Below are 13,434 nucleotides of genomic sequence, written 5' to 3'. Positions count from 1 at the left end.
GCTGTCCTGGAACTCACTCTGTAAACCAGGCTGGCCTCGAACTCAAAAATCCACCTGCCTCTGCCTGCCAAGTGCTGGGATTAAAGGCATTCGCCACCACCGCCCAGGTAAAAAGTGTTTTTAAAGACTGGTTTATTTTTCTGCGTATGAGTACTCTGACTGTATGCATGCATATGTATTGTCTGTGAGCTGCCTCCCCGGGAGGTCAGAAGAGGCTGCTGGGTGCCCTGGAACTGAAGTTACGTCCACTGAGGAGCTGCCATGTGTGCCATTCTCTTCTGGGAAGAGGAGCCAAGCCCTCTGCAAAGCAACAACTGTTCTCATGTGCTGAGCAACTTTCTTGCTCCCAACCGATTTTTAATGTGTATCACACATCCGGTATCTCAAATATCAGCTCAGGAAATGTCAGATACTTAAAAAAGATTTAATGAAGAATGTAATTACTGAATTACAAAAGATAATACTAAAAAGTCACAAATTTCATTTCTATTCATATTTGTCTACATAAATACCAATGACTTATTATGAAATCTGAAATCAGGATATCCATTTTTAATTTTAAGTACTCCAAATAATATTTCACTCACATGAAACAAAACAACTGAAATGCTATTATATACACCATATATGTTACTATCATGAAGATGATTTCTTACTCTGTTGAAATTTCCCTGAGATTCTGTTACTAACTGAACGTTGTACAATGATGTTTTAGTCAATGATGGATGACATACATGGCTGCATATATGAGCTGTAAAATTATAATGTGACAATAGCTTCCTACCACCCTAAGTGACTATGCAGCCAACCTGGTGCAGTACCTCGTGTAAACAAACACAGCCAACCACACAAAGGACAGAAGCCAATGTATAAAATAAGACACTTGCTAAGGATAACACGTGATTGCCTTATCTATTCAAACTTTCCCTTCTGCTTAAAGATTTCTTGTGTAGCAGGCTCCATAATATCTACACAATGAAGAAATTGCTTAAGCACTCATGTACCAGCATGTATCTTTGGTAAAGGATGCTATTTGTACATACCTTAAATATAAATGCATCATTGGTGATTTGTCAAACATTTTGCAGAACACATTAGTCAATTTTGTGATACATGAAGTTGGCAATTTGCTACTGATGGGAAAAAAAGGTGGCCAATTTTTTGCTTTTTCAAGGCAAGTTTTCTCTGTGTAGTAGCCCTGGCTGTCCTGGGCTTAGCTGTCGTTGAACCAACAGCTTGCCTCTGCCTCTCAAGGGCTGGCATTAAAGGTGTGTATCACCACACCCAGCAATGCTGGTCCAAATGGTCATCCATACGCCTATACTGTTTAGTGCTGGAGTGAAGGTGCACACCATATCTAGCCAGAGAGTATCTCTTTGTATCAATTTGACTACTTAAATATATACAGTATGTGTCATGCGTTTGTCAGTGGTCATCACTCTGCCTGTCCATCATTATATGTTCCTTTCTCCAGGCCATTACTTTTTACCTCCTCTCAAATCTCTTTCCTTTTTTCTTTTCTGACTACTCTGTCCATATGAGTCGCTCCTCAGCCATTGTAGCTCAGGACGCAGTTCTAAAGTATCTGAATGTAGCTGGTGCCACTGACCACATAGGTGTGAAAACCTGTACACTCTTCTAAACTAATAAAAAAGCTGAATTTTACAAGTATAATACTGGAGGGAGAGCTGGGCAGTGCGCACTTGTAATCTCAACACTTAGACGGCTGAGGTTCGAGGTTGCTAAACTAAGCTACTTAGCAAGCTGTTGCCTCAGTGTGCCTCCACCTTCCCAAATGGAGAGATGAACAAGCAAGCAAGCATGCATGGACGTCATACATAAGAGATGCATGAGGGAGAATCCCCGAGCAGGCTGCCTGCCATTATTGCTTACTGGAAGGAATAATGCTTCACTGTTTTGCTCACTGCTTTCCAGTAATCATCTAGCCCACTCCCCAACATCACAAAAGCACACCCAATAAACCTGAAAACTAAAGAGCAATAGAAGAGAAATAACACTTTCCTGTGATCTGATTCTCAGTAGCACTAAAACCACAGTGTATTTCTTTCCTCTCAGCCTTCCTTCTTTGTCCTTTTGAAAACAAGTGGAAGTGCTGCTGACTGGATGTGTACATAGCTTGCTACTCCCACAATACTTAATCTTGATTCAAACTGTAAAAATGTTTTCCTTTAGCACAGCTCACTGCCTTCTGCAGAAAACTGTTACAGTCAGCCCAAGTGTGAATGTGCTCTCCTGATGGGCTTTCAAGGCGACTCCTCTGGGCAAAATAACCACTCCCTGAAATTTTCACTTACTGGAAATCTCATTTTACTGTTATTTGTAAAGTTACCAGGTGGCCATAAATAAATGTGAGCTCTGATCATTGAGACCCTTATGTTTGCTGATAGTAGTAATAACAAGAAGCCGCTTGGATGCTCATTTTGTTATCTCTTTTTGTTTATTTGAGACAGGGTCTTGTGTGTAGCTCTGGGTACTTTTCCTCTTCAAAGTGCTGGGATTAAACACATACCTCAACACCCAGACTGTCTTGCTAACCGTTAATTCTGAGAGAGCCTCAGGTTTCCAAGCTGACATGCCCTCTATCAGGGCCTCTCTGCAGTCCGCACTCATCAGAAGCTCCAGAGTTAAGTCTTCCCCTAGGGAGTAGGAGCCTGAACACAGATGCAATGCTCCAGGTCTACCTCTCTCGGTAAAGAAGCCCTGTCCTCCCTGGGGGTCTTGGCTGCTGTGCCTAGGCTGCCCTCATCTACTCGCTGACTTCTAGGTTGTCCCTTCAACAATAATCACCGTCTTTATACCTTCTATCTTTCCCTTCCTACTTAGTACTGTGTTTAAGAATACAGATGCGAAGGCCTGTGAGTATATACAGTGAGCTCTAGTGAGTATATACAGTGAGTTCTAGGCCAGTCATGGATATGTAGTAAGACCCCATCTCAAACAAACATTTACATACATTAAGATATGCCTTAAAACCTTGTACCTTCCACAAAATATTAATAGTAGGTTGAAATGATAGTCCCTATCTGAGAAGCACCACTGGAAGGAGGTGTGTATAATGTAGGTGCCGATTTACGTGTATACTGTTCACAGAATTTAAGGGGTAAATCTGTGTGCAGCCCTTGTCATCAGGCCAGATGACCCAAGGTTGAATGCTAGGTCCCATGTGATGGAAAGAGAGAACCAGACCTCCACAAGCTGTCCTCTGGTGGCCTGGCTCCTCTCCCACCAGCTACAAATACAAGCATGTTCCCCTCTATGCTGCTACTTCCAACAGACAGCAATTAGAATTTCATGATATTTCACAAAGTGATACAAAGTTTAACATTTGATACTTTTTAGTGTATTAACTGTATCTGCTATTTTTCTCAGTGAAAAGGTACACACTGTTTGCAAAGACAACAGGGGCAGGTGGGAACTCCAGGTCCTCTGCTGGCTATCCAAACAGCTGCAAAGCAACAGCTCAGGGAAGTTAAGCTCTTTCTTCTTCTCCACTACAGGCTTCTTGGTTCTCCTGGATATAAGTAATGTAACACTAGGCTTCCTAATTCTAGCTGCCCGACTAGCTACTTAGCTAAACGAGCAAGCAAACAAAAAACACATCCTCAACAACAAAATGAAAGAGCAACAAACAAACCTTTAAACCTGGCTTAAACCCATCCAGCAGGGCCATCCCTGGTGCAGTGACTGGGACCACAGCAGTTGCCATCAACAGGCCCCCCGCCCCCGGGACAGGACAAACACACTTCCCATTCCCCAAGTTCATCCTGTTAGAAGCTTGCAGTCTATTCAAAGCCCACACACACACATCAATAACACACACTGTAGCACTGTTTTAACAAACACACCATATTCAAAAGATCAATTTAAAAGGAAACACTGCAGTTAGAAGGCATATCTCAAAGGCTGAAACAACAGTTTCATTTAGATCCATTTATTGGTCTTAGTTCTTGGCAGTCTCTTTTCACTTTATGGTCTAAAAAAGTATTCCATGTCTTAATAGCCCTGCTGCAAAACAAAGTAACAAAATCTTCCCCTTCATTTGCACGAAATAGGCATGTGATATCTTCTGAAGGAAAATTCTACTATAAAGCACATATGCATAAATGTAAGATAACCACTTAAGAGCATACATAAAAAGCTACACCAAGTTATTGCAGTAAAACAATTTAACTTTTACCTCAACCCTTGACATCTACTTCTTTTACATATTATTTTGTGGCAAAAGAAACACCACAGTTATGCATTATTTTATAATCAAATGACACTGCATAACTGGCTGTTAGGTTATATTATATTATACTACATTATATTAGCCAGGTTATATTATATCCAGATGAAGAGTTTAAGTTAAGATTAGAGAAATGAACAATCCTAATTTCATTATTAAAATTTCTAATTCAGAAAGTGGTGAGATGGCGCTTACAACTGACCGCCTTCAGCCTTAGAATAGAATGCTTCTGGCCATGGCAGGCACTTGCACTAAATAAAGTACATATAATCCACACACAGTATATGCACTAGTGCATAATTGGTTTTTTTTTGAAATTACAAAATTCAAGGCAGATCTTTGCAAGTGGTATATACAGTGAGCGAGTTCTAGGCCAGTCATGGATATGTAGTAATACCCCATCTCAAACAAACATTTACAAACATTAAGATATGCCTTAAAACCTTGTACCTAGCTGGGCGGTGGTGGCGGCGGCGGCAGCGCACGCCTTTAATCCCAGCACTTGGGAGGCAGAGGCAGGAGGATTTCTGAGTTCAAGGCCAGCCTGGTCTACAGAGTGAGTTCCAGGACAGCCAGGGCTACACAGAGAAACCCTGTCTCGAAAAACAAAAACAAAAACAAACCCCAAAAAACCAAAACAAACAAACAAAAAAATAAAACAAAACAAAAAAACCACCCCTTGTACCTTCCACAAAATATTAATAGTAAGTTGAAATGATAGTCCCTATCTGAGAAGCACCACTGGAAGGAGGTGCATTATTCTTTTTTTGAGATTGTAATATAATGATATCATTCTGTCTTTCCCTTCCCCGCCTCTTTGCTGTCTTTCAAATTCAAATTCATGGTCTTTTTTCATTAGTAGTTTTTAAATGCCTACATGTATGTGGATATTGTCTTAAGGTTTCTGTTGCTGTGATAAAACTCCATGACCAAGGCAACTTGGAAGAAAGGGTTTGTTTCGGCTTACACTTCCAAAAGTGTGACAGGCCATCACATCAAAGCAGGAAGTCACACAAGGCAGAATCCTGGAGGCAGGAGCTGACGCAGGGGCCATGGAGGGTGCTGCTTACTGGCTTGCTCCTCATAACTTGCTCACCCTGCTTTCTTATGGAACCCAGGACCATCAGCCCAGGGGATGCAGCACCTGCAGTGGGCTGGGTCCTCCCCCATCAACCAGTAATTAAGAAGACGCTCTGCAGGCTTCTATAATGCCTCCAGATCTTATGGAGGCATTTTAGTAATTGAAGTTCCCTCTTCTCTGATGACTTTAGTTTGTGTCCAGTTGACACAACTGACCCCTTGTTAATGTGACACACACACAATCAGATCACTGTTAAACTACCTCTCCTTTCACATCCCTAAGGTCTCACATAAAAACATAAATAACTTTAAAAATCCCATAATCTTTATAAATTCAAACACATTAAAAATTCAGTCCCGCCAACACATCCAGTCTCTTTAAAAATTCAGACTCTTTTAAAAGTTATAAATCTCTTTGGGCTGGAGAGATGGCTCAGCGGTTAAGAGCACTGACTGCTCTTCCAGAGGTCCTGAGTTCAATTCCCAGCAACCACGTGGTGGCTCACAACCATCTGTAATGGGATCTGATGCCCTCTTCTGGTGTGTCTGAAAACAGCTACAATGTAGTTACATATAATAAATAAATACATCTTTAAAAAAAAAAATCTCTTAACCCTGTGTTCAGGTAAAAAATAAAAATTAAGTTAAATAATTCCATATTTTAAGTGGGAAGAATCAGGGCGTAGTCACAATCAGATGAAAGGAGAAGCAAACCCCAGCCTGTAAATCACTCAGTGTCCAGTGTCTGCAATCCACTCAGGATTTTCTGGGCTCCTCCAAAGGGCTCAGTGCTCTGCAGTACACACAGCTTGTCTTCTAAGCATAGGCAGGCTCCACTTCAGTGTTGCTGCTGACCTTGGTGATCATCTCATGGTACTGGCATCTCCAAAATGTTGGGTCTTCTGCTGCAACTAGGCTGCACTTTCAATAACAGCCTCTCATAGGCTCTCTTCATGGTGCCAAGGCTCAACTTCTCTGCATGACCCCTTCACCCCCGGGCCTTCAACTGCCACTGAGGCTGCACTGTCAACATTGCCCTCTCCTGGCCTCTCCCAACGTCAAGCCTTCAAAACCAGCACTCACCTGGGTGATTCTTATACAGGACCAAGATCAGCTGCCAGTGTGAGGAAAACTGCAGCTGCCTCTGGAACACAGCTGTGAGTGCTCTCAGGCATCACTTCACAGATTTCACCTCAGAAATGCTGGTCTCTTCTTAATCACCGCTAATTTCTCAGCCCCAGCTGACCAGTATCCATTGTCCCAAATAAAAGAAAGGTTTTACTGTAGTGGTTCTTGTTAACCACAGCTGATTCTTCAGCTCTAGCTGAGCAGAGACCACAGAATCTTCACACAAAGGCCTGCTAGAGCCTTTACTTCCCTCTGAAACTTCCAGAGCCAGGCCTCCATCTTCTGCATCTTCAACAGTCTCATCTTCCAAGCTCCCACAGAACAGCTCACAGAGCTCTCAATACTTTTCTAGCCCAAAGTTCTAAAGCCCTTCCACAATCCTTCCAAAGACAACACGGTCTGGTCTGTCACAGCCATACCCCACTGTCCTGGTACCAATGTGTTCAGGTTTCTATTGCTGTGATAAAACACCATAATGAAGACACTTGTTGAGGACAGGGTTTATTTCAGCTTACACTTTGAGATGACAGTCCATCACTGGGGGAGTCAGAACAAGAAACATCCAGCACAAGAATACATACATACACACATGCGTGTATACACACATACTTACACACACATATACATACATACACACACATGCATGTATACATACATACTTACACACACATATACATACACACACATACGTGTATGCATACTTACACACATACATACACATACATACACACATGCATGTATACATACATACTTACACACACATACACACATGCGTGTATACATACATACTTACACACATGCATACACACACACATACATACATACATATATATTCCTAAATATGACCAGTTTAATCATAATGTTAAATACACCCACACACACCCCACATGCATACGCATACACACACACACACACACGCATGCACACACAGCTGTCTATTCAGCACTGAGGATAACCATTCCTCCCCCTCTCTGCGTCCTTCCTCGGCTTTAGTTCTCTGTGTAGGGTGGCGGCCTAATGGGCTTTTTTCCCTGTCCACTTTGGCATGCCTAGCATGGTCAGCTCATGTTCAGATAGTCTTGGGATTTCACACACGTAGCTCTCGACATTATAAAGAGATACACTCTCACAGCAAACTCCCGGGTCTTTCTGCCGCTTCTTCTGCAATGTGCTCTGAGCAGGGAGCTGTGAGCATATTCATAATGGGGAAAATGAGGCATCTAAGCGAGTCTGAGGGGAATCCTAGCATGGACACTCACTTGGCTTCCCAGAGAGATCTGGCACTGTGCATATCACACTGTCCTTGAAAAACCCTCACAGAATAGAGTACCCTCTGTCTGAACAGTGAGCAGTACACACAGGCACCAGGCACACTCGCAACCCCACTTTATACTAAAAATGGGCTCTCAAACATCATTTTTCAGAATTGTAGAGTTAAGTACCAGAGCTGGGATCTCCAACTATGTATACACATCTAACAGTAAAGGCTGATTTTTCTCTCCTAACATACTTTAATATGCAGAAATCTATTACAAGGTATAAACTAAGGCATATTTTTTTATATTCAGTATTTCTGAAACTATAATTTTGTCATGCTGGCAAAAATTTTGAAACAAACTATGGTTAAGAGATGAGTAATAGCCAAGTGTGGTGGCGAATCCTTTAATGCCAGCAGCTGGGAGGCAGAGCCAGAACCAGCCAAGGAAGTGAGCACTAGGACTCCACACAGAGAGACAAAGCAAGCAGACAGAGAGAGAACAATGCTTGGTTACTGTCTGTATTCTATGCATAATCTTCCAAGGAATAAATAAATATCAGTAAATTACAGGCTAGGTTCCCAACCTATGAAATGATATTGTAGAAGCAAGATGGCTCAGTGGGTAAGCACTCCTGCTACCAAGCCTGAGGTCCTGAGTGCAACGCCCCAAACTCACGAGATGGGAAGAACTGGCCTTGTTAAGCTACCTTCTCGTGGCCATACCTGCTTTGTGGCATATGTATATATGTGCACCCCCCACATACAAATAAATGTAATAAATTAAGGAGCATAACAGAGGGTATTCTACTTCTGTGACCACACACAGTTATTGAAAGACACTGACTTGAATAGGCCTCTAATCACTGAAGAAAGCGAGCGAATAACCAGCAAAGCAAAGCCAGTCAGGACAAGATAACTGGTTTCCCTAGGGCCTCCCACCTACCCATCTAACATTTGAAAAGGAAGTGTCTCTGAGCAACAGTGCAATGGGGGTCACAGTCATAAGCAACCCCTTTCTGCTTGAGTTTAAGCCCTGCCCTCAAGATGAAACCTACATGGGTATCAGTGCTGGCCAAGAGCCTGTGGCTGCACAGGACACTGGCTCTAGGGAGAGACCGTTACTATTGGACATTGTATTTCACTGATTTCTCAATGTCTTCTCATTACACCCACACACTAAGGTATCTCTAAACCCTCATCAGTAAGAGTGTACTTGCAATAGATGGGGATTCACAGGGAGACTCACAAACTGGCCAAAATGCAGAGAAGGAGAGACTGAATGATGGATTCTAAGTGGGAGAGCTGTATCACATTCTCTACTCCACGGCTCAGGGATCATTACAGAGGAGGGGCAGAAATACTTTAAGAGCCAGAGGTGATGGATGATGGCAGGGAAATTGTGTCCTTCAGACACACCAGGGCCGCTGAGCACATGAACCCTTAGTGACTGACGGCATACAGAAGCGCCATGCAGTCTCAAGCCAGAGCAAATCTCACTATGGAAAAGGGAGCTAGGCATCAAGCAAGCTCCACCTCTGGTTGAGCAGCTGCTGGCCAGAGGTGCTGGGAGGTGCTGGGAGATGAGGAGCTAGTGTTTTTGTTTTTTAAAAGAATGTTGATTCCCAGAGGGTAAAGAGGTGACTCAGTGGCTGAGAGCCTTTCCTGCTGTGTCAGGACTTGGTTTTGATTCCCAGCACCCACATGGTAGCTCATAGTTGTCTTTAACTCCATTTCCAGATCATCTGATGCTGTTTTCTGGCTATTTGGGGCACTAGGCATGCATGTGCTAGACATGTCATACGTGTAGGTAAAACTCTCGTGTGTTAAAAAAATTAAAAAGAATGTTTTCCCCTATAAGCTGACCACACTCTTCTGGAATTCCACATCGGAAGACTATGTGGCACCACAACAAATCAAAGGCACACTCACCGTCAGTTTTATCCCATAAGGGGGTATGAGTGCACAGGCATTCCAGCTGAAAATACTGGGCATTCACCACAATAAACCAGCACACTACAGAATTTTGGTTCCAAATACAGTAAGAAAAAAGTCTGGAAAATGACAGCTTTCCTTCCCTCCTTGCTCCCTTGCTTGCTCTCCCTGAGCTCCTAGCTGTCTGCTCCTCAGTAATCCCTGCAACTGCACGTCATTCATCTGACAAAGACAGTCTAATCTTTAAGACCCAACTGAAATATGCAGCCTAAGGAAAAGCTCCCTGCCAGCCTTGGGCTCCAGTCACTGCCCGCTATGCTGACAGCACTAGAGTGACCCTTCCACAGCGCTTACTTAAACTGGAACTTATCTCTTTTAGGGTTGGAAATATCTTTGTACTTGTAGTCCTTACCACGTGAACCCTACACTAAGGAAGCAGCTGATAAGTATTTGTAGAATCAAGCTGAACTTACTATTAATGAGAAGTTTAAAAAAGGCAGCCTGAAAAACATGACAAACTTTAAGAGGCACTTTTGAACATGTCTGAATCAGAACAAACACCGCATATTTAAATGATTAACATGGATCATATTAACTAGATGGGAAGTGGTGCATACATAGGCTCATTAAGTCCTCCAGAATCTTCTGTTGCCGTGGCTGGCACATTCTAAGAACTTCATCGAAAGCAGTTAGTTTTAAACTTCTTTTATTCCCCAAGCCCCCAAATTAAGGACAGAGCCCAAGGCCTAACACTTATTATCACTGAGCTAAATCCCCAATACCTCTCTTAAAATCTTTTGTTTTCTCTGTATAGCCCTGGCTGTCCTGTCCTGGAACTCACTCTGTAGACCAGACTCAGAAATCCACCTGCCTCTGCTGGGATCTCAAGTGCTGGGATTAAAGGCGTGCACCACCACTGCCTGGCTCACACTTAAATTCTTAAAAAGTCAATAAACAGCTTTAATAGACTACCTACTCTGTCAGCTATTCTTTACCACTAGAAAACAGAAAAACAAACACAAATTCACAACAAATCAATGTATAGACACTAGTAAACAAAATGTCAAATTAACTTACAATGCAAACTAAAATAATAACAATAAAAATAGAAAGAAAGAAACAAAAGAAAGAAAGGAGAGAGGCAGGGAGGGAGGGAAGGGAGGGCTGGTCTGGTGGTCCAGCCCAGAGCAGAGTCCTTCTTTAGCATGTGCAAGGCCCTAAGCCCCATCTCTATCTCAGCCAAAAGAAACAGTCAAAGAAAGACGGTCACTTTCAATAAATAAAAGAAATGATCCATCTAAAACGTTTCTCTGGGACTTTACGTTGTGATCAAGTTCATGCACATGTACTACAGACACGCAGGAGTAGGAATAATACCCTTACTAACATGGATGACTCTATATTTTATTCATTTTTCTCATTGAAAAGAACAACAACAAAAACAAAACAAAACAAAAAAACCAAAAAACAAAGCCACTGGTCAAGAGACATGTACCATTGCAGTGCTGAGATGTAAGTTTGATAAGCACTGGCTTGACATGCTACCAACAATCCCGAGCTTATGAAGAAGACCATGATCATACCAAAACCCTGTATGTGAAATTAACAAATACAATTATCTCTACAAAAATAAAAAGAGCTAATATAGTTATTTTAAGTTATGAAAATGGAATCTCTGTTCGCTAAGAAATGAAAAGTATTTTCCTATTAAAACCAGTGCTTCGAGTTCTCAGTGACTGAAGGCAAAGGGCTTTGGCTCAGCTCTGTTGATAGAAAGAAACATTTGATTTTGTCCAACATCTATAGAAGCAGTCTATAGATGCACTTGCTCAGTGAATGCAAAGCCCTGTGCTCCACACCCAGCCTCACAAACGGAACAAAGTGAGTGAGTCCTGGGGCTAGGAGATGGCTCAGCGTGCTACATGCTTGCTGCACAAACACAAGGAAATGGACTTGACCCACATAAATACAGATGTGGGCCCACATCACTCCCAAGACGGGTGGATCTTGAGGAGCTCTCTGTCAGCTAGCTTAACTGATATGGCAAGTTCCTGGTTCACACACATGCATCATGCATACACATGTATGCACGTGTGCACACACACACAGAGTAAGCTCAGTTCTATTTGCTATTTATATTACTTACTAAATTATGAAATGGCATGACCTCAAAATTAAAGACAAAATTCATTTTCCAAATATTACTTCTAAGTAATTTTAGTGATTACTTAATAATTATTAAATTAGTTTAAAAAAGTAATTGCTTTTTCAGAAAGTTTACAGCTGTCACTATATTAAACTTAAAAAAATACATAATCAAATTTGGTTTTTCTTTTCTTTGAGATAGATCTGCAAGCACAGGCTAGCCTCAAACCCTTGGCAATTCTACTGCCTCAGCCCTGAGTGCTAGGATTACAGTCAGGAATGACTACACACTTCACTCTACATTGACACCCCCCCCACCCCCTTTAAGAAACCAGGTTTCATTATGAAGCTGTGGTTGGCCTGGAACTTGCTGTGTAGACCAGGCTGGCATCAAACGCAGAGATCTGCCTGATTCTGCGTCCTGAGTGCTGGGATTAAGTTGTGCCAGTGTGCCTGGTTTAAAACCAGGTTCTTAATTGATTAAAATTCCGTACTAGCATTAAGCAATTGAGTCCTTCCGACTACTGATACAGACCTTTAGCTGAAGTATGCCTCTTGTTCCATGTATTTATAACTCTCAATGTAAAGACTTTTCATTAAAAGTTATTGGTTTCAGAGAAAACAAAATGTTATAAACTATATACAACAGATATTTAAAAATGAAAGCACTCTAAAACAAAGTACACTTCTGTATAACAAATAAAACAGCCATTTACTTTTTACAAGACTGCCACAGACACATGAAGTTCTGCCCAGGTTTTCTCACTGGATCTGCATGCTGACTGGACGCACTGACTGGAGAAGGCTGAGAACTGCTAGGCTGGCCCTGCACTTGTACAGCTGGTGAAGGTGGCATAGGAGTGTTCTGTGGAAAAGCACAAATAGAGGTTGTGACATGACACCGGGAAACAGCATTCTATACTCTATAAGGCCATTAGTGACAGGTACACATTTCTAACATAAAGTTTTTACAGTTTGTAATTTCAAGTTAAGATTATATTTAAAAAGATGATTTTTATAAAAAAAAAGTTAAGAAGCATACTCCTTTTAAAATATGTAACTACAGAAGCAATATTATTCATTGTGTAAGGTCTTGCCATCTGTGTGGGCTTGGTTCCAGACTTCCCATGGATATCAAGATCTGCATACGTTTATATAAATGGCACAATACTCGTATATAAGTGTGCATGTCTTCCTGTACACAAAGTCATTTCTAGATTACATACAATCATTCAAACAGTGCAAATGCATATAAATACAAATAGCTGCTGCACTGCACTGTCCAATTCACAGTCAGTAAACCACAATTTTTTTCTGCTATTTTTGATTCCAGTTATAAACTCATGGACATGGACCTGGTAGACACGGACAACAGACTATAGTATTCAAATTAAGACTTTTAGTAAGAAGCAGCTCAATTAGAGTTTCAAATGAAAACAAAGTCATGTGATTTACTTGCCCCTTCAAGAGCAGATCGGCTGCAAACTATTCCTTTGAATAACTCCTTCCCCTTACATTTCATCAGTGACACAACCATGTAAGGCGGATATCAAAAATAGTAAATAATTCCGAGTAAATTGTCTGCCAACGTAATCTTTGAGGGTATTCCTTTAGAGCTTGCCCTCGGGATCCAAGCCACACC

The 13,434-nt window shown here is 41.7% G+C and overlaps 1 protein-coding gene across 2 annotated transcripts in view; it reads right to left on the bottom strand.

Annotated features, from left to right (window-relative positions):
* Positions 1–13,434, bottom strand: part of Arid2 (AT-rich interaction domain 2) — a 128,402-nt gene that overhangs the window by 16,566 nt on the left and 98,402 nt on the right. For both annotated transcript variants that reach the window (XM_031353807.1, XM_031353799.1), the window contains exon 16: positions 12,509–12,657. In XM_031353807.1, the coding sequence (XP_031209667.1) occupies positions 12,509–12,657 (149 nt within the window). The remainder of the gene's footprint in view (positions 1–12,508; positions 12,658–13,434) is intronic.

Source organism: Mastomys coucha, unplaced genomic scaffold (assembly GCF_008632895.1).
Source record: "Mastomys coucha isolate ucsf_1 unplaced genomic scaffold, UCSF_Mcou_1 pScaffold11, whole genome shotgun sequence".
Taxonomy (NCBI): domain Eukaryota; kingdom Metazoa; phylum Chordata; class Mammalia; order Rodentia; family Muridae; genus Mastomys; species Mastomys coucha.
Note: the sequence above shows the minus strand (reverse complement) of the source record. Positions and strands in the feature narration are given on the sequence as shown.